General features: G+C 40.2%; 2 protein-coding genes across 2 annotated transcripts; both read right to left on the bottom strand.

Moving 5' to 3' along the window:
• Positions 1-3,337: 3,337 nt before the first annotated feature.
• On the bottom strand, positions 3,338-13,251 carry LOC139201334 (peroxisomal succinyl-coenzyme A thioesterase-like). The gene is made up of 11 exons (XM_070830622.1): positions 13,092-13,251; positions 11,027-11,228; positions 10,751-10,850; positions 10,473-10,663; positions 10,167-10,327; positions 7,565-7,684; positions 6,589-6,671; positions 5,460-5,553; positions 5,029-5,109; positions 4,198-4,339; positions 3,338-4,064 (listed from the first exon to the last, which is right to left on the bottom strand). The coding sequence occupies exons 2-11, from the start codon at positions 11,220-11,222 to the stop codon at positions 3,937-3,939; spliced, it is 1,296 nt and encodes a 431-aa protein (XP_070686723.1). The 5' UTR covers positions 11,223-11,228; positions 13,092-13,251; the 3' UTR covers positions 3,338-3,936.
• A 2,135-nt stretch (positions 13,252-15,386) lies between these two features.
• Positions 15,387-21,790, bottom strand: LOC139201341 (peroxisomal succinyl-coenzyme A thioesterase-like). Its single transcript, XM_070830630.1, has 11 exons — positions 21,656-21,790; positions 20,613-20,814; positions 20,337-20,436; positions 20,053-20,243; positions 19,744-19,907; positions 18,200-18,319; positions 17,238-17,320; positions 17,004-17,097; positions 16,572-16,652; positions 15,756-15,897; positions 15,387-15,622 (listed from the first exon to the last, which is right to left on the bottom strand). The coding sequence occupies exons 2-11, from the start codon at positions 20,806-20,808 to the stop codon at positions 15,495-15,497; spliced, it is 1,299 nt and encodes a 432-aa protein (XP_070686731.1). The 5' UTR covers positions 20,809-20,814; positions 21,656-21,790; the 3' UTR covers positions 15,387-15,494.
• Positions 21,791-22,520: the final 730 nt, after the last annotated feature.

Below are 22,520 nucleotides of genomic sequence, written 5' to 3'. Positions count from 1 at the left end.
GTCTTTAAAACTGTTTGTAGTGTTTCCAAGTGTCAAATGATTAAGAATTCTCACCAGTTAATTAAAGATAAACGGAGAGTTAGCTGGCATGACTGGCCATTGTTCTATATGGGCCCAACAGATGTGAAAGATCTGGGTAATTTTATACCAGGAAGTTGAACTTTTTTGCTTTATGAGCCACTGAGTCCTGCCTCCTCTTTATACATCCATGGTTGAGCGTCTCAAGGCCTTTTTTTAAATACAGCAATAGTTCAGACCCCACGTCTTTGGGAGTTTGAACTTTGAATTCAACAGCACAACTGTGTCTTACTGTTATTTGACTAATCTCAACTAACAGACTTAAAAGGAGAGAAAAACATAACTGACAGTGAGATACTGTAGATCAAATCTGTAATATATATTTGAAAAGAAAACAACATAGTTTCTTGACTGGAATGCCATTTAGGAACATATCACTGAATGTAACAAGGAGAAACTTCTCCAATGTGACATTATTTCAGTCATCACTTTCCCTGAGATAAGAGTTGATATCACAGCAGCTAGCAAGGAAATTAAGAAAAACTCCAGCTATTAGATCAACAATAAAACGTTAAAGAGCTACACTTCAGGCAGATCTAATGAGCAGGAATACTCAGTGGTGGAAACTTTAAAATCTGTCAAAGAAATCATGTGAGGTTCTGGTTTGGTTTATTCCCTCTTCAAAGGCTTTTTAGATTCAGCTGTTTTGAAATTGGGAAACTTCAGAATGAGACTCCTTAGATCTAGTGAGGCAGAAACTGCCTAAACTGTAGCAGAGATGTTACATAGATGGGATGTTTTCCTTGAATTAAAAAAAAGCACAGGTATCTGACGGGAGCCGTCGTCTGTAGAGTCACAGTAGAGTCTTCTAAGGCCATCTCCAGATATGAATCTCTGCACTGTGATACAAAAAATTACTAAATAACTCAAGTGTAGATGTTGCTGTGACAATTTTTTTTACTTGCTGTACCATTTGTGATTCTCTCTGTGAGAAATGGCCTTCTCTCTAACCTCAACATTCAAAGTTTGAATGGATTTTAAATTGGTCGAGAAGACCGAGGAGAAGAATCCCATTACAGCTGATGTCGCCTGTTTGTGGCTGCTGGCTGAGGCGTTTAAAAATACTGGAGTTATTCTTTAACCTTCAGGTTTATTGGAACATATTTTTTAGTCCCCAGAATGATAGGTGACTAAACCTGAGAGGTGTCTTTAATCATTCACTCCATCATTTTGTGTTTCATAAATGTACCGACAGTGATGGCACAGTGTGTAATAGTTATAACTGCCCCGTGGGCTCCAGACCTCCTGGGCACCCCAAAAATCACTCTGTCGCAAATGGTTTGTAGTAACACCATTAAATGTAATTGGGAATTTGATTTTATTCAGGTGTGGCTCCTATTACCTGATAATGTGTCTTGAAAAGGTGCCCTGTGTCAAATTTAGTTTTATGACCTTGGTTTTTTCAGATGATTAAGTGCTCATATTCATAAATTAGTTTCTCCCTAATCGTACAACTACACAGCAAGCATGGAGCCAGGTAATAATCCTAAATCCAAATAATAGACAATAGGGTACCCGGAGGATTATTTGTGCCCCGCAGGCCCTCAAGCAGGTTCATTTGGCTGTATTAACCTGCCTGAGGGTCTTTTAGAAACAAACAACAAAGTCATTTTAAAAGTAATTTCAACATTATGACAAGGACTGTGGCTGTGTTCATAATCACATATTAATGTACTAATTATTCTTTGTATGACGTCAAGTAGTGCGTTTCAGCTGCATAGTAAGTGGATTTTGTGTAGGCGAGAAATGCCAGGATGTGTCTATCAGCAGGAATTACTAAGTATGCTATCTATCTATGAGCTCACAGGACATTCTCAACCACACCAAAATGCATTGCGTCTATTCAGACTAATGGCGGACTGCAAGGCAGACGGTTCTGGCAGCACACTGTGGCTGGTGAGAGGCGTGGTTGGATAGAACAATTAAAATTGATATCAAGTGGTAATGCACGGATCATGTGGGCATTAATAATCCAGCCGCCAGCCACCGGAAAGAATTATGTCCTTCATTTTTTTCTGGTCCCTATAGGACGTTCTGATATAGTCTTTCATAGTCTTTTTAGGGAGAACAGTGAGGTGATCACTGCTACAAGAGATAAATATATGTTAAAGTTTTTCTGCATCAGCCTGAGACAAGACACCCCTGACTCTGGATGTATTTTTAGGATGATAAAAGGCAGGTTTTGTTTTTATGTGAAGGTGGCTCTGAAAAGTAAAGTCAGCATCAAGAACAACACTTAGATTTCTGATAATAAGATTCTGTAATAATGTCTTATTTTTCCTTTCCTTATTCCTTGTTTTTCATCAAAGTCTGTTTAAGGGGAAGTGCTGACTGAGGCTGAAGTCTGCCAGTTATAAAATCCGTGGGTGTGGAGTTAGAAAGAAGTGAGCTTACCAGATATGGTAACCAGGTGTTGGGATTGCAGAGCATTTTCCCACGTATTGAGACGAAGTACCGCATTTTGATTGGTTCTTCTTTTCAAAACACAAACCACTGCAGAACAGACACTTTTCTAAAATCTGGCTTTTATCTAAAATCTGTCTTTTATCCAGCAGCTGTGAAGAAAGGAAGCAAGGCTGTCATAGCAGGGCTGTGGTTGATGTCAATCAAACTTCACACATGTGGATCAGGTCCAGGTTAACCTGTCAGTGTCTCTTCCGCTTACGCCACTCCCAACAGGGGAAACTGTCACGACAAAGTCAGACACCGCCTCAAACCTGATTCAAATGATCAGCTTGTCATCGAGCTCTGGAGATGCCTGATAACGACCCATTCATTTGAATCAGGTGAAATATCTAGAGCATGCAGGGCAGAGGGCCCCCAGGATTGGGAAACACTGCTCTAGAGGTGGATTTAGATTTAGAAGAGGACGCTGGAGCATTCTCATCTGCTCAGGGACAAATGGCAGCAGATACAACTAGAGAGGTGGTTTACACAAGTAATTTGTAGAGAAATTCTACAAACTGCATTTCTCTTTTTGCTCCAGAAACAGCTCCACAGCGGGGACACAGTCCGACCCCCAGGGTACGTTGTTATCTCCTCGCTCTGCAGCATTCCCCGAGTTTTGAGTCTAGGTTGAAAGGTTTTAACTATCTTGAACGTCTCTAAAGGTGCTCTTTTGCACTTGCTGGACTATTAGACTAAAGCAAAATCTCTGAATACATATTTAGTGCAAGGGTTTATTTCACAGGCACCGTCATTTCTTGGGAAGTTCTGGACGTAACTGTGTTGTCTATTAAAGGGAAAATACAACCAAAAATACGATTCAGTTATAGTTTATTTTGTAGATTATATTGTATATTATATATTTTGTATATATATATATGTTTATTTTGAGTTTACAGGCGACTGAATATTGCTCCCACTATGATCAAAACATTTGCTCAATTCTTTACATGCATACTCATACTGACAGCAAGAAAATCCCAACAGTGCTGTAACTCAATCACAAAGAGATGCCCAAATACCGTTGTAGAAAGTAACAAGAATATAGACTCAAAGTACATTTTGAGGTACTTGTCCTTCACAAGTATTCCCATTTTATGATTCTTTGATCACTACATTTTAGAAAAAAATATTGTAATTTTTACTCCAGTATATTTATCTGAGCATAAGATAGTATGTAGTACCATGTAGTAGTACCATGTAGTTGTACCATGTAGTTGTACCATGTAGTGGTATTATTTGTATCATTATTATTACTTTTGTGTTTGAAGTTTATTCTTATTCTTTTGGACCTGTGTGTAACAAAAAGCAATTTCCCCCTGGGGATTATTAAAGGAATTCTGAGTCTGATTTTGATTATAGTTGCTTTTCAGGTTGAGATTTGATTTGATTTGATTTGAGTTGTTGCCTTGGTTACAGTGAAGTTATACCAGGGTTTTTGGTGTCATACAGACTCTTCCTAAGGAAGGCCAGCATCTTCCTCCAGGCATCTTCCTGAGCGCGAGCATGTGGCACCGTCTCTCCGCCCCACAGAGCTATGACTGCAAAGACAGCAGACAATGAAAACTCTTGTCAAAACTCAGAACTTAAGTCCTGATTTTACCATCTTAACTTCGAATCATTCAGAAAGACTCCCTCACTGCCTGCAGGTTACCAGTTTGAAGATGAACCTACACATTCCTTTTGAGACTGGCGCTTCGAAGGTGCTGGCATGAAAGTGCGGTGTGTAGGGAGGCTCAATCAGGTGACCAGCGTTTGGGTACGACAGGACAGTCAGCAGGTGGCTGTTCCCCGCCCGCTCCATCATCTCCTTTATCTGGAAAAATAGGAGGAAAAAATCCAAATATATTTGTTGGACGGGTTCTTGAGCTCCTTGTATATCATATATTGAATGAAAAGTATGCATATTTTTCTAAGACTATTTTCACTGCTGTCATCTCTGAACCGTGAGGAAATTAGATTTCAAGATGTCAGACCTAAGCTAGTCAATGAAATTTCAAAAGATATCTTTCCAATTTAAGAAATATATTCAAACCAGCCTTGAATCTGGAAAACATCCTCTGAGGATTGATTGTTGTTTGACAACCAGAAGCCTGTGAAATGTGGGAAATGACCATCTGAATGAGCAGGAAAATGACCAGCTAAATAGATATGCCAGGTTATGGTTGTAAAAGGCATCACCCCTTTTTCCCTGATGATATTCTCCATGAGTGATGTCAATTGTCAGCTGGGGGAAGATGTTATACTGGATATGCATATCATGATGTAAACTTGTTGAGCCGTATGTTGGTAATGCCACCAAACAAAGCCATGCAGGGACAGTAGCGGTCAGAGCCAAAATGTTTGCACAATATCTTAAAATTGGACGTTCTCCATAATTATTCAGTTTCCACTTAGCAATCAGTAAAGTCTAATCCAATCAAACTGTAATCGAAGTCAGTAAAGTCTAACCCAAGTGTTCTATTCACTAAGAATGTCCTGATTCAGTCATTTCAGTAAACTCACGTCCATTGCAGACTCGTAGGCCGGCCAGTTCTGATCGTCCTCACCTACAACCAGCAACAGAGGACACTGCATTTGTCCCACCTGCTCAGAGACAGACATATCACTCATTACTAAAGAGGCAAATTTATCCTCAGAAAAACCCTCAGTGTTCTATAGATTCAACAGAAAATGAAAGAATGTCAATTAATCCAGAAATAAAGTCCACAGAAAGGCTACGTAAAAGAGCTCTCAACCTGAAACCAAAAAAAAGACTCCCGGTGTAATGATGCATTCACATGGATTCAGGCAAACAGTAGATGGATATTTAAGTGGACGAGATGAAATCAGGTGACACGAGCTGGTTGCTGAATACTGGCAACGCTAGCATCAGACACTGCTGTCCAAAATTAAAAGATTTTGAAAACACAGAAATTCTGACAGGTGATACTCACATCCACTTTGAAGGCAGGGTCAGTGGGGATGGGCAGCAGCAGATTTCGCCAGATCGCCTGGTTCTCCTCATTGTAGCAAGTCTTCCCAGCATTTCTGATTGGACAAAAGGAATCTTCATTTCCTTAATTCTGACTGATAATGACTCAACTTGGACATGGATTATTAGACTTCGGCCGAAACCAGATCTCTACTTCTGTTTGTCTCCTCGTATCTTTCCATTGACTTCACTACACTTCAGATTCAGTTTGTACACAGCCTCACCAGTGGTGGATCTACATACATACGTATATACACTACTCACAAAAAGTTAGGGATATTCAGCTTTCCGGTGAAATTTCAGGATGAACCTAAAATGCATTCTAACCTTTCCAGGTGAACTTAATGTGACCTTCTCTAAACTTTTGAATGCACATGACCAACTGTTCAGTGTCTCAGTACTTTTTGCACAAGTTGCTGTTCTCTAACAAGAAGCTTAACAGCAACATTCACAACAGGTTTGATCCATGAATCGACCAATACATTTCCTGCTTCAGTTAGAATTGGTATTTAAACAGTCCTCCTCATCCTGCTGTTCACATTCTGACATCATGAGACCAAGACGACACCTAACAATTGATCAGCAGCACCTCAACACTGGAGGCTTCAAACAGGAAGTCCTCAGACGGAGGTGTTCACTGAGCTTAGAGGGTCACAGAGTGTCATCAGGAGGTTGTAACAGTGATACAGAGACTGGAAGAGTCACAGAAAGGAGAGGAGTGGACGTCCTTTGGCCACATCCCAATTTATTGAGACATTAGATTTTTTTGTTGTGGTATACCTACCACTGTTGTTAGCTTTTCTTTCAATAAATTGTTTAAGATGAATAAAATTACCATTGCATGCTACTACTTAAATGCCCTACTTTCATGATATAATATTACTGTAGCATTCACTTTTTACATTTTCCATATATTTCACCTGAAAGTCGAATATCCCTAACTTTTTGTGAGTAGTGTGTGTGTGTGTGTGTGTGTGTGTGTGTGTGTGTGTGTGTGTGTGTGTGTTTGTCATGAAGGTGGTCTCTAGGGAGCAGCAAGGGGATTAAGAAATGTAACGACTATAACAACAAGCAGTTGCAGGTCAACTTACTTGGAATAGTACGCCAATATTTCTGTCAAAGATCCATGAGCTGGCTGCACATGACTCCCACTGACACACACAGCAGCCCTGAGCTGGGAAACCACACACACACACACACACACACACACGCACTTCAAATATATGATATATATATGATACACAGAAAGAGCTGAGACAGAAACATGATCAGAATTTATTTTAATGGATAAGCAAGATCCAGGAAGTGATGCAGAACAGAAAAACTACACAAAATGAAAAGGTAGCAATATATAAAAACATTATCTATCTATTATGATCATTACCTGATCATCAGCTTCATGAGCAGCCATAACGCTGAGCAGAATTACTAGTAAAAACATTGTAATAGCAATTTTTCCAATCTTTCCTTTTCATGTGGCTGTAACTACACAGGTGAGTTAGGAACAGATTTTCAATCCGTACTTGAACAGACGGGTTAATGTACGTGGTTTTCTAAAAATCACAGCGCATTGATTTGTTCCTGTCAGTCTGCTGAGAGCGGAGTGCTCTCTCTCTCCTCTTCTATGATGAGGAATTCAGTGGACTAACCCGGAAACAGTATGAAGTATGCGCCAGGCGAACAATTCTTACTAAAGAGGTGCCATTTTCAGTCCGATATGCAGTTCTTACAACGCATACGTACCACCCTGTCTCGGACAGGAGTCCAAGGGACAAAGGTTCAGTTCAATCACTGTCCTGTCAGGGACCAAGCCAGCGAGCTTGAGGAGCTTTTTCTGTGACTAGCTGCAGCATGTTGCCGGCTACCTTGTGTATCAGACAGTTACAATTACCCAAATATTTAAGGAGGACATGCAAATGAATTTTGCTGAAGCACCTTTGTGGACTGACCATGTACTTACCCGAAGCTCTCTTTTAGACTTTTAGCTTTGACTAACCATTAAACTAGCGGAGCTACGTTGAGCTGCATCACGGTGATGAAAATAACTTTCAGCTATAGTTGTCTTACCTTTATTGCTTGGGAATAAGCAGCCACTTTCAAGGTGACACTGGTGCCTAAGGACAGACCCAACATGGCGATCCTGCTGTCGAGGACCTGAGGATGCTGCTCCAGGACTCTGTAGGCCACCTGCAGCAGGAAAACATGTTACAGATACAGATAACAGGGTTTAAACATGTTGTGATACAGGAAGGAAAGACATTTTAAGTTTCAGTTTGTGTGGATTTCCATGCTTTTATTTGTTATTTTATTCATTTATTTGACAGGGACGATACAAGAAGGCATTGTCACATTCAAATAAAAATGAAACCATAGCAATGCATGTAAAACTTCTAGCTGTAACTATATTGCAGTCCTTGTCTCTGTTTGGGCTTTTCAAAGATAAAACATACAACACTCTAATAACATATAATAAAAAACACTCAAATACAGGTATAGAGACAGACATAGAACAAATATAGACAAACAACCACTTCTAACAGTAAATGAGACCACATGGATAAAACCTATACATATATTGACATACATTAACATACAGAGTAACCACAATGACCCACCATTACATACGCCATTGCACATCTTTCTGCATTTCTTGCGTTCTGCATACCGTGATGGCGACAAATGGTTTCTATTTTAGCCCTTTTATCAACTTATTCACTTTTAGATGCCAGAAAACACAAGTTATACTTAAATCTGAAATTTCTAATAAACTGATAAATAAGCTTATTTGTAAAATAAGCAGCTGCACAGGCCTGATACGGACATGACAGCAGGTTCATAGCTGGGATAATATAATGGCTGAAATATGAATTCATTATAGCTAAACTGACATTCTCCAAAACACAGAATTTGAAATGGGGACACTAATGGACTTCAAAAACGTGCTGGCATGGACTCTCCCCGTTTTTAACCATGTGTCCATAAGCTAGCTCTCCTCATGTCTTTGCAGCTGGTACGTGAAAGTGAGGCAGGCTGCTGTAAAGTGACTGAGACTCTGACAGACTCTCACCTTTTCCTCTCAGTGTCAGCTGGCTAAAGTTGTGCAGTCGTATTTTCTGACCTTAAGAAACTGTCAGTTATCTTTGTGCAATTTAAATCTTAAAGAATAATCCACACATCTCTCCTACAAGAGGGGTCACTCCTTTGTTGCTTTTCATGAGTTTTTTTTTTATTTTCTTCCTTCTGTGGGTTTTTGTTTGCAGAGTTTTTCCTATAAGATAGAGTTAATTCAATGATTTTAAGATTTTATGAATTAGAGTCAACAGCTCGCCTGTCGGATTGGAGGAAAATTGACCAACTACAATATCGTGTTAGGAACTCTGGACTGGTGACACTTTTGTTTAATGAATAACAAATTGATAAAAGAAAACATGTGATAGAGAACGGGATGTGCTGCCATTTAAAATCAATATTCTAAGTTAGTTAAATAAGTTCAAAGTGACTAAGCTAAGGTTAAAAACAGGGAGAGAATTTACATTGGTCAGCGGTAATTCACCCACACCCCAGTGGCCCAAACGGCTAGGGTTTTAGTGCTGGTGGTGCTGTTCTACACCTTTCTGCCTTGAAAACCATTTGTCTGTGAGGACAATGTGTTTATCAAGCAGACGTTTTCTATTGTTTTGCTGAAACGTGCTCTGCTAGCTACCTGCTGCAGCAGTCGCTAACTCTTCCATGTAAATTGTGTATGTAGTAACTTGTGAAATACTTAGGAAGATCTAGTGAAATACAAGAAAAGTCAAGCTTTGCATTTTTATTGGAGGACTTCTGAGTGTTAGCTGGCTGTCTAGCTTTGCACAAGAGAACATGCTGCAAGGACAGCAAACAGTAAAAATATTCAATTTCAAGGGAAGTTTTATAAGCTTTTTCTCTCTTTGTCTTTTGAAAACCAGCTTTGATATGTAATCAGTCAGCCCTGTAGTTGAGGCACCAGTGAACATGATTGTTGCCTCCTGTCTTGCAGGCTGTGAAAATGAATTTACCCCAAGGACAACACGTCTATCAAAATACAAGCTAGCCTAGCTCATAAACCAGTTCACACCACATCAACCGCCACCTGTCAGAGGAAGAACTCTTGATGAAATGAAGATACCTGAATGTAGATAACAAACAAAAAGGACTATGTCTTAACCCGTCTGGGAATGTTCTTGGGAATTCATTAAGTTTAATGTAGTTCATTTGGAGTCTTTGTGGCTCAGAAGTTGTTTTAGCATCAAACCGACGACTCTAATCTGCTGCTAATATTGAAGAATTTTTGTTTCAGAGTGACTGGTAGGTCCAGAAAGTGTCCAGTCGATTGTCTCAGCCAGCAGCCAAGGATGGGCTGTAATGGCTGCAATGTAATCCTTCAGAGCAATTGGGGCTTTTAGTTTACTGCTGCCTCGATCGGTTACTCAACTGCTATTGAATATTGAGTGCAGCTGTTTGCTAACATTTTAGCCACTACTACTTTATTGAGTGATGATCTGTCAGAGCAGAGATATCTCTGTCAGTGTTGGGGCGTTCTGCTGCTAATATTAAGGTTTCTACATCATCTCTCAGTTCTTTTAAGGTATTCTGAAGAAATATTAATTAGATTTGCAGCAGACGCTAAGTAGATGCTAATCAGGATTACCTCAAAGTAGTTGTCATCCAACATCTCCTTGTTTGCAAGTTGGGTCAGGTAGTCAAGGGTCAGGGTGACGAAGCCATGGGAGGCCAGCAGTGCTGCACGGTACTCAACCAAATGCTCTCCACCCCCCCACAAGTCCAGGAGGCCAGGGAAAGGACCCGGTCCTTCAGACAAAACACCAGAAACAGTTTTTTTGGTATTGAGTCTTTTCTGCCTTCATTTTTGCACTGGTCATTGGTCATTGCTCAGACTGTCACACCCGAGCTCCCCCCAGAGGACACCTTCTTACAGACTCTCCTCTGGTCCTACCTGAGGGCAGGAAGAGAGTCGCAATGAGTCCACCCTCGGTGACCGGGATCCTGCGGACACCGGGCGCCATGTACCAGCGCTCCACCACCACCCCAGCCAACGGCGCCTGATCCGCGAAGCCCTCAGTCTGGTGACCCTGGTACACCGAGATCATGACCTCCATGGGAGTCTGGACGTTGACCTTCCTCAGCCTGAGGGATGATGGGAAAGAGTCGACTCTGATAATTCATTTGGTATTGATTGGTAATATCTGAACAGCTCTATCCTTGTTGGCCTACCTAAGCCCAGGTTTGCTGCCCGGAAGTGGTCTTAAGCTCCACAGTAGACCCATAGGTTCAACCCCAGAGTACGTCCCACCCAGACTGGGATCCTCTGAAACTATAAAGTAAAAGGCAAGATTAATTATTTCTCATGTTGATGTTCATTCTTTGCATGCAATTCCATTCTTTTGCTTCAAAATGTTTTTTTTCTGCAATTCAATATTTTTTATGACCTGCAAACATTTCTACACAAATTTTCCTGAAATAGCAACGTCGAGGCTTTAAACTATGTACCATTCACAGTCCCAGCGACGTCAGTAACGTAATGAGCAAATGCCTCCCAGCTATGTCCGTCTTCACACTGATGGAGGGCGTGGAGGGTCAGCTGGAAACCAGGAAGGGCATTTTGGACCAGGATGATAAACTTCTCATCCATGAGTCCTCTGGATGGCTGGACTGACAGCGCAACACAGCAATGCTTCCTGTCCATCCTGAACTGAGGAGACAAAATAAATAACCATAAATTCCACTCATTGCACAGAGCGCAAAAACTAAAGTGTGCGTAGACTTCTGGGATGTGAAAGACGAGGTTGAGAGAGAAGTTCAAAGCCTGCCAACTCCACATCCCTGGCTAATTGCTGTATAATTTGCTACGTTATTTTACTTTTTCTGCAATCATTACAAACCAAGTCAGCCATTGTGGCTACAAGCCTCATTACAACTGTTATCCATTTCATTTTTGGCCCTTTCCTGTTATACATTAATTACTTTGTTGTTCTTTCTACTGAGACTCACTTTTGACCTGATACATCCTCCTGACAATGGAAGTAATTTGACATGAATTCAGTTTCTTTGATACTGTTGTAACCCTGTTTTCTTAATTGATACCGTCTTCTGGGCATGAAAAATGTTCAAACTGGTTTGATATTAAGCCTCACATGAGGACATTTGTTCTATGAAGACCGCCTCTGATTGGTTAGTCACAATGTAGTACTGCCCTTAACGATAGCATGATTTATTGTCCAATTTACACTACATGGGACCATAATTTACTAAACAAACATCATGATGTGTTGAATAAGACCTGAAACTAGCGACTGAGACCATTAACTCATTAGGAATGTATTTACTGAAGTAATAGATCAAAGGGTATTTTCGTCGTCGTCGTCGTCGTCTACAAATCAATTACTCTTAATAGACACGACAACTAATTAAACATAAATACTGTCTCAGATCAATGTACTATCTCTGTCATTTCAATTAAATCAAACACTGCAGATCTTAGAAGGAGATTCCTATAAAATTATTAGAGAATAATGTTACAGTTGTTTGGGTTAATCTATAACAATGAATTATATTCTCAACATACTGTATGTTTTGTATGTAAAACCTCATTAAAGTATAATAATTACAGTGTTCAAATATATGTAGTCAAGTAAAAAGTACAAATAGTACAAAAAATACAAAACTAGCATTAAACTAAAGCCTATTTGGTTAAAAAATTAACCTAGATACATTTTAGAAATCCAGTATGTAGGTGAAGCTTTAAAAATGTGCGTCAGTTTACTTACAAGGACACTAAGTCCTACAGTCAAATACAGCAAAGTACATCCTGTTCACCTCTGTTCTCTGCTGATGGCTGAGGTGATCTACTGGACCAGTTCAAAACTTTTTATACCTACCAGTCATTTCAAACCCTCAACATGTCAAAATAGGGCCCAGGTTTTAAAAACACTGGCGTTATCCTTCAAGCCAGATCAGAAAACAGATTTATCAATTATGAAAGTAATTATTAGGTGCAGCCCTAATTGAAAATGTACATGTAAAAGCACTTACAAGTACAAGAATATAAGTATCAGCATCAAAACATACTTAAAGCACCAAAAGTAGAAGTAGTCATTATGCAGAATGGCCCATTTCAGAATAATACATTATTGGAGTATAATTATTGATGCATTCATGTGTTTATCGATTTAATGTTGCAGCTGGTAAATGTAGAGCTAATTTTTTTTTCATTTAATTTATGCAGGCTAGCTTGTGAATTCCCCCTGTACTATAATCAATTATATTTTGTATTGTTAGTCTGAATCTGCATAGTAACAACTAACTAAGGCTGTCATACAGTACTTATATGTACTTCCACCACTTTACTCAAGTAAAGCACAAGTACCTCAAAACTGTACTTTACTGTATTTACTCCAACACTGAGTCAGAGAAGTCGTCTCTACTGGGCAGATATGATAATAACTCCTTGGATATTGATTATCTGGATCTCTGGATTCACCTGCAAACATTTATAGGTTCAGTTCAAAGCCCACAAAAACACACTAAAGTCTGTTTGAACCATAACGCCACTTACTGCAGAGGAGAGCAGACCTCAGGAGATGTTGTTGGTTTCGACCTCAGGAGTCTGGAGATAAAGTTGTGAGTTCCTCAAACTGGGCGAGGGCTGAGCTTTCTATTCAGCAGTCTCAAGTTAACTCTCTCCCTCTCCCGTAAGCTTCAGTGTTCAGTCTATGGTCTCCTCCCACAGCAACAACCACCTTGTCCGAGACACAAGATGGCGACATCGAACCACGAAACTACACACAGACCCAATCCGTACACTGTATACAAGAAAATAAGTTTGTTGACTGCCATTTGAAAGCCATGAATTATGTTGATGTTCTTAATCCTTTATGTTTGTCGCGATATTTGTCGATAAATATATTAATAAACAACTAATAATAAATACAAAAAACAAAAACAAAAAATGGAAGCTTTGAATTTCGCTTTAGGGGGGTCGCCATCTTGGATTCACGGAAGTCGTCATCTCGAGCTTGAAGTGACGTTTGTTCCAATCAGTGATAGTTGGCAAATATACCATAATTAATTTATTTGTTTGTAGGTTGAACTGGTGTTGCTACAGATTTTAGTTTCAGTAGAGAACAGATTTTTCCATTCAATGTGACCATTAAGGGGAAAGTCTGTAAGGTTTTGTTTGGGCCCTTGTACATCACCTTCAATAGCCAATTGGATTTCTCAATTTCAAATGGATGGAAATTAAGCAACATGCTGCCTTCATTATCTGTGTGCTGAAAAAAAATTTCTAACATGTCAGAAATTCATCTGACAGTCTGACGATTGGTCGGGAGCAGCTGATCGGTCCTTACTCCCCTCATAGAAATTAATTAATTCATTATTAAAGGGAAAATACAAACAAAAAAATATGATTCAGTTATAGTTTATTTTGTATTGAGTTTAAAGGCGACTGAATATTGCTCCCACTATGATCAAAATATTTGCTCAATTCTTTACATACTCATACTGACAGCAAGAAAATCCCCATTTTATGATTCTTTGATCACTACATTTTAGAAAAAAAATATTGTAATTTTTACTCCAGTATATTTATCTGAGCGTTATAGTTATAGGTTGAGATTTGATTAATTTTCCACAACTTCTAATGAGTTTATGAAATTAGACATTGATGAGGATCAAACTACTCAACAGTATGAAAAATGTTTGGTTTAAAGTTAAAAAGTCTCCCCTGCTACCACCGAAATTCTGCATTCTGATTGTTGCTGAATAAGCTCAAAACTGACCCAGAATTTAAAAGTTCAAATTGTGTCGTGTTTCCTCAGCAGCTTCTTTAGTTTCCATCCACGGTTAAATCCCAATAAACTGAAATCCTTATCATTGGCCCAACAATCTGCATACAGAATAAAATCTTCACCCAGTGCCTTTTCCAACTAAAAAAGTGTCCTTTTCAATTCCCACTTAAAAGAAATATCTTGACAACAGTTGTCTCTCTCTCTCTCTCTCTATATATATATATATATATATATATATACACACACACACACACACACACACACATTGATACAGTATGTTCGTAGAGCTGCTGGAGTAAATGCAAATATGAATGTTTTGAATATTTCTTGTAAACACTGTTCAAGTATTCATTCCTACAGAACCAGTCCATCAGCGCCTGTCACTTTCAGTAGTTCTGATTTACCTTTTTGTCATGTGTTTAAAACTTGCAGCAACAACAGATTATTGGCCTAATCAATCTGCATCAAGAACAAAATCCTCACTTCGTCCCTTTTCCAACAACACTAAGGACCCTATCTTACACCTGCCCAAAGTGGCGCAAGTGTCATTGCTAGTTTCCAACCAATCCAAGCTGTCATTTTCACACCCAGCACCCACACTGTGTAAGTAACGAATGTACTCACGCCTATCTGTGAGGCCATGGGCATGCTGGTCTTAAAATGAGCTGTGATCAGGCGCATTGCTATCTTAAGATATCAGAAAGCGACCGCACCGTTGACCAACAAAACCTGGTCTTCTGCCGTAATATTTTCCTGCTAAAGGGTGAATCATTAAGATAGTAATATGCTCCTACATAGACAGGTTCACAACATGCATACACCCTGCTTCTTACCCGAGGGACACACTGCTACAGTCATTTCTGAGCTCCAGAATCCATCATACAAGTTTGCATTTCCTCATGTTGGGGTCACTGAATTGGTCTCCTAACTGACATGAATCAAAAAACAATTTACAGACACCAAATTCTACAGAATGGAACTGCAGATTGCTAACAAAAACCAAGAAAAGAGATCATAATACTGTAATTATAACAGTGTATAACTGTGTGCTTATTGTCACCTGGATTTTTCTCAGAATTATTCATCTTTTGTATTACTGTTTCAACCAGGAAAGCTGTAGAAGTAAACCTGGACCTCTTATACTCTATGATAATTAGTTGTTGCCTTGGTTACAGTGAAGTTATACCAGGGTTTTTGGTGTCATACAGACTCTTCCTAAGGAAGGCCAGCATCTTCCTCCAGGCATCTTCCTGAGCGCGAGCATGTGGCACCGTCTCTCCGCCCCACAGAGCTATGACTGCAAAGACAGCAGACAATGAAAACTCTTGACAAAACCCAGAACCTAAGTCCTGATTTTACCATCTTAACCTCGAATCATTCAGAAAGACTCCCTCACTGCCTGCAGGTTACCAGTTTGAAGATGAACCTACACTTTTCTTTTGTGGCTGACGTTTTGAAGGCGCTGGCACGAAAGTGCGGTGTGTAGGGAGGCTCAATCAGGTGACCAGTGTTTGGGTACGACAGGACAGTCAGCAGGTGGCTGTTCCCCGCCCGCTCCATCATCTCCTTTATCTGGAAAAATAGGAGGAAAAAATCCAAATATATTTGTTGGACGGGTTCTTGAGCTCCTTGTATATCATATATTGAATGAATCTAAGTATGCGTGTTTTTCACTGCTGTCATCTCTGAACTGTGAGGAAGTTAGATTTCAAGATGTCAGACCTAAGCTAGTCAATGAAATTTCAAAAGATATCTTTCCAATTTAAGAAATATATTCAAACCAGCCTTGAATCTGGAAAACATCCTCTGAGAATTGATTGTTGTTTAACAACCTGTGAAATGTGGGAAATGACCATCTGAATGAGCAGGAAAATGACCAGCTAAATAGATGTGCCAGGTTATGGTTGTAAAAGGCATCACCCCTTTTTCCCTGATGATATTCTCCATGAGTGATGTCAATTGTCAGCTGGGGGAAGATGTTATACTGGATATGCATATCATGATGTAAACTTGTTGAGCCGTATGTTGGTAATGCCACCAAACAAAGCCATGCAGGGACAGTAGCGGTCAGAGCCAAAAATGTTTGCACAATATCTTGAAAATTGGATGTTCTCCATAATTATTCAGTTTCCACTTAGCAATCAGTAAAGTCTAATCCAACCAAACTGTAATTGAAGACAGTAAAGTCTAACCCAAGTGGTCTATTCACTAAGAATGTCCTGATTCAGTCATTTCAGTAAACTCACGTCCATTGCAGACTCGTAGGCCGGCCAGTTCTGATCGTCCTCACCTACAACCAGCAACAGAGGACACTGGATTTGTCCCACCTGCTCAGAGACAGACATATCACTCATTACTAAAGAGGCAAATTTATTCTCAGAAAAACCCTCAGTGTTCTATAGATTCAACAGAAAATGAAAGAATGTCAATTAATCCAGAAATAAAGTCCACAGAAAGGCTACGTAAAAGAGCTCTCAACCTGAAACCAAAAAAAAGACTCCCAGTGTAATGATGCATTCACATGGATTCAGGCCGACAGTAGATGGATATTTAAGTGGACGAGAGTGAAATCAGGTGACGCGAGCTGGTTGCCGAATACTGGCAACGCTAGCATCAGACACTGCTGTCCAAAATGAAAAGATTTTGAAAACACAGAAATTCTGACAGGTGATACTCACATCCACTTTGAAGGCAGGGTCAGTGGGGATGGGCAGCAGCAGATTTCGCCAGATCACCTGGTTCTCCTCATTGTAGCAAGTCTTCCCAGCATTTCTGATTGGACAAAAGGAATCTTCATTTCCTTAATTCTGAGTGTGTGTGTGTGTGTTTGTCATGAAGGTGGTCTCTGGGGAGCAGCAAGGGGATTAAGAAACGTAACGACTATAAAAACAAGCAGTTGCAGGTCAACTTACTTGGAATAGTACGCCAATATTTCTGTCAAAGATCCATGAGCTGGCTGCACATGACTCCCACTGACACACACAGCAGCCCTGAGCTGGGAAACCACACACACACACACACACATGCACTTCAAATATACAGATGATACACAGAAAGAGCTGAGACAGAAACGTGATCAGAATTTATTTTAATGAATAAGCAAGATCCAGGAAGTGATGCAGAACAGCAAAACTACACAAATGAAAAGGTAGCAATATATAAAAACATTATCTATCTATTATGATCATTACCTGATCATCAGCTTCATGAGCAGCCATAACGCTGAGCAGAATTACTAATAAAAACATTGTAATAGCAATTTTTCCAATCTTTCCTTTTCATGTGGCTGTAACTACACAGGTGAGTTAGGAACAGATTTTCAATCCGTACTTGAACAGACGGGTTAATGTACGTGGTTTTCTAAAAATCACAGCACATTGATTTGTTCCTGTCAGTCTGCTGAGAGCGGAGTGCTCTCTCTCTCCTCTTCTATGATGAGGAATTCAGTGGACTAACCTGGAAACAGTATGAAGTATGCGCCAGGGGAACAATTCTTACTAAAGAGGTGCCATTTTCAGTCCGATATGCAGTTCTTACAACGCATACGTACCACCCTGTCTCGGACAGGAGTCCAAGGGACAAAGGTTCAGTTCAATCACTGTCCTGTCAGGGACCAAGCCAGCGAGCTTGAAGAGCTTTTTCTGTGACTAGCTGCAGCATGTTGCCGGCTACCTTGTGTATCAGACAGTTACAATTACCCAAATATTTAAGGAGGACGTGCAAATGAATTTTGCTGAAGCACCTTTGTGGACTGACCATGTACTTACCCGAAGCTCTCTTTTAGACTTTTAGCTTTGACGAACCATTAAACTAGCGGAGCTACGTTGAGCTGCATCACGATGATGAAAATAACTTTCAGCTATAGTTGTCTTACCTTTATTGCTTGGGAATAAGCAGCCACTTTCAAGGTGACACTGGTGCCGAAGGACAGACCCAACATGGCGATCCTGCTGTCGAGGACCTGAGGATGCTGCTCCAGGACTCTGTAGGCCGCCTGCAGCAGGAAAACATGTTACAGATACAGCAGGTTCGTAGCTGGGATAATATAATGGCTGAAATATGATTCATTATAGCTAAACTGACACTTGGAACATGGAATTTGAAATGATTAAAGGACACTAATGGACTTCAAAAACGTGCTGGCATGGACTCTCCCTGTTTTTAACCATGTGTCCATAAGCTAGCTCTCCTCATGTCTTCGCAGCTGGTACGTGAAAGTGAGGCTGGCTGCTGTAATGTGATTTTTGAATGAATGAATGTAAATGAGAATTTACATTGGTCAGCGGTAATTCACCCACACCCCAGTGGCCCAAACAGCTAGGGTTTTAGTGCTGGTGGTGCTGTTCTACACCTTTCTGCCTTGAAAACTATTTGTCTGTGAGGACAATGTGTTTATCAAGCAGACGTTTTCTATTGTTTTGCTGAAACGTGCTCTGCTAGCTACCTGCTGCAGCAGTCGCTAACTCTTCCATGTAAGTTGTGTATGTAGTAGCGTGTGAAATACTTACCATCTATACATGCACTGATGTGACTTTATCACTAATGTTTTAGTTTTACAAAAAAGAAATCAAAAGAAAAAGGTAGAAAGAGGAAAATATCTGCTACCTTTTTTCAATTAAATCCCAATAAACTGAAATCCTTATCATTGGCCCAAAAAGAAAAAGAAAGAGGAAGAACTCTTGATGAAATGAAGATACCTGAATGTAGATAACAAACAAAAAGGACTATGTCTTAACCTGTCTGGGAATGTTCTTGGGAATTCATTAAGTTTAATGTAGTTCATTTGGAGTCTTTGTGGCTCAGAAGTTGTTTTAGCATCAAACAGACGACTCTAATCTGCTGCTAATATTGAAGAATTTTTGTTTCAGAACAACTGGTAGGTCCAGAAAGTGTCCAGTCGATTGCCTCAGCCAGCAGCCAAGGATGGGCTGTAATGGCTGCAATGTAATCCTTCAGAGCAATTGTGCCCGATCAAAGTACGTCCACTAAAACAATGTTTAGTGTCTGACACAGAAAGGACAAAAACAGTAATTGTACCTCGCAGAACACAAAGGGCTTTTAGTTTACTGCTGCCTCGATCGGTTACTCAACTGCTATTGAGTGTTACACAAATATTCATATTAAATGTGTTGACACCTGTTAAATTGAACCTTATATAAACACAAACACAACTGCAATGGAATGATCATGTTGCTCTGTGTCTGCTACATTTGGAAATAAGCAGCTGTTTGCTAACATTTTAGCCACTACTACTTTATTGAGTGATGATATGTCAGAGCAGAGATATCTCTGTAAGTGTTGGGGCGTTCTGCTGCTAATATTAAGGTTTCTACATCATCTCCCAGTTGTTTTAAGGTATTCTGAAGTAATACTAATTACATTTGCAGCAGACGCTAAGTAGATGCTAATCAGGATTACCTCAAAGTAGTCGTTATCCACCATCTTCTCCTTGTTTGCAAGTTGGGTCATGTAGTCAAGGGTCAGGGTGACGAAGCCATGGGAGGCCAGCAGTGCTGCACGGTACTCAACCAACTGGCCTCCACCCCCCCACAAGTCCAGGAGGCCAGGGAAAGGACCCGGTCCTTCAGACAAAACACCAGAAACAGTTTTTTTGGTATTGAGTCTTTTCTGCCTTCATTTTTGCACTGGTCATTGGTCATTGCTCAGACTGTCACACCCGAGCTCCCCCCAGAGGACACCTTCTTACAGACTCTCCTCTGGTCCTACCTGAGGGCAGGAAGAGAGTCGCAATGAGTCCACCCTCGGTGACCGGGATCCTGCGGACATCGGGCGCCATGTACCAGCGCTCCACCACCACCCCAGCCAACGGCGCCTGATCCGCGAAGCCCTCAGTCTGGTGACCCTGGTACACCGAGATCATGACCTCCATGGGAGTCTGGACGTTGACCTTCCTCAGCCTGAGGGATGATGGGAAAGAGTCGACTCTGAAACTGATAATTCATTTGGTATTGATTGGTAATATCTGAACAGCTCTATCCTTGTTGGCCTACCTGAGCCCAGGTTTGCTGCCCGGAAGTGGTCTTAAGCTCCACAGTAGACCCATAGGTTCAACCCCAGAGTACGTCCCACCCAGACTGGGATCCTCTGAAACTATACAGTAAAAGGCAAGATTAATTATTTCTCATGTTGATGTTCATTCTTTGCATGCAATTCCATTCTTTTGCTTCAAAATGTTTTTTTTCTGCAACTCAATATTTTTTATGACCTGCAAACATTTCTGCACAAATTTTCCTGAAATAGCAAAGTCGAGGCTTTAAACTATGTACCATTCACAGACCCAGCGACGTCAGTAACGTAATGAGCAAATGCCTCCCAGCTATGTCCGTCTTCACACTGATGGAGGGCGTGGAGGGTCAGCTGGAAACCAGGAAGGGCATTTTGGACCAGGATGATAAACTTCTCATCCATGAGTCCTCTGGATGGCTGGACTGACAGCGCAACACAACAATGCTTCCTGTCCATCCTGAACTGAGGAGACAAAATAAATAATCATAAATAACCAAAGAGAGAAGTGTCAAACAGTTCCACTCATTGCACAGAGCGCAAAAACTGCATCAATGGACTGTTTCTGTCATTTTAAGTACCTGAAGTTACCTGAGGTGATCTACTGGACCAGTTAAAAACTTTTAATACCTACCAGTCATTTCAAACCCTCAACATGTCAAAATAGGGCCCAGGTTTTAAAAACACTGACGTTATCCTTCAAGCCAGATCAGAAAACAGATTTATCAATTGTGAAAGTAATTATTAGGTGCAGCCCTAATTGAAAGTGTACATGTAAAAGCACTTACAAGTACAAGAATATAAGTATCAGCATCAAAACATACTTAAAGCACCAAAAGTAGAAGTAGTCATTATGCAGAATGGCCCATTTCAGAATAATACATTATTGGAGTATAATTATTGATGCATTCATGTGTTTATCGATTTAATGTTACAGCTGGTAAATGTGGAGCTAATTTTTTTTTCATTTAATTTATGCAGGTTAGCTTGTGAATTCCCCCTGTACTATAATCAATTATATTTTGTATTGTTAATCTGAATCTGCATAGTAACAACTAACTAAGGCTGTCATACAGTACTTATATGTACTTCCACCACTTTACTCAAGTAAAGCACAAGCACCTCAAAACTGTACTTTACTTACTCCAACACTGAGTCAGAGAAGTCGTCTCTACTGGGCAGATATGATAATAACTCTATGGATGTTGATTATCTGGATCTCTGGATTCACCTGCAAACATATATAGGTTCAGTTCAAAGTCCACAAAAACACACTAAAGTCTGTTTGAACCATAACGCCACTTACTGCAGAGGAGAGCAGACCTCAGGAGATGTTGTTGGTTTCGACCTCAGGAGTCTGGAGACAAAGTTGTGAGTTCCTCAAACTGGGCGAGGGCTGAGCTTCCTATTCAGCAGTCTCAAGTTAAACCCCCCCCTCTCCCGTAAGCTTCAGTATTCAGTTTATGGTCTCCTCCCACAGCAACAACCACCTTGTCCGAGACACAAGATGGCGACATCGAACCACGAAACTACACGCAGACCCAATCCGTACACTGTATACAAGAGAATAAGTTTGTTGACCGCCATTTGAAAGCCATGAATTATGTTGATGTTCTAAATCCTTTATATTTGTCACGATATTTGTGGATAAATATTTTAAAACAAAAACAAAAAATGTAAGATTTGAATTTCGCTTTAGGGGGGCCGCCATCTTGGATTCACGGAAGTCGTCATCTCGTTGTTGTCTTAAAGTCAGAAGTGACGTTTGCTCCAAGACCGCCTCTGATTGGTTATTCACAACGTAGTCCCGCCCTAAAGCATATTCAGATTCATGGTCTGTTTTAATCATAGATTGGCCCTGAATGTCTTAAAAGAAGGTTTAAATTTGTGGTGAACCTGTATATCTATTCCAAAGTATCACAAAAAACCTTAAACATGGGTTTTTCTTACACCCACTGATTTTGGTTCAATATTAAAAACTGGCCATCACTAGAATTAAATGAAATTCCAAATCTTAACATTTCTCATATTTTACTTTATACGGATGATTTGAATTTGTCAATCACAGGCATGATTAATGTCATCATTCTTATGGGTAAATATTATATCCACTGCAACAAATGGAAAAATGTTGAGCCCTCCTTTGTTTGGTTCATCAATGATTTTAGATG

Source organism: Pempheris klunzingeri, chromosome 5, assembly GCF_042242105.1.
Source record: "Pempheris klunzingeri isolate RE-2024b chromosome 5, fPemKlu1.hap1, whole genome shotgun sequence".
NCBI classification, from domain to species: domain Eukaryota; kingdom Metazoa; phylum Chordata; class Actinopteri; order Acropomatiformes; family Pempheridae; genus Pempheris; species Pempheris klunzingeri.
Note: the sequence above shows the minus strand (reverse complement) of the source record. Positions and strands in the feature narration are given on the sequence as shown.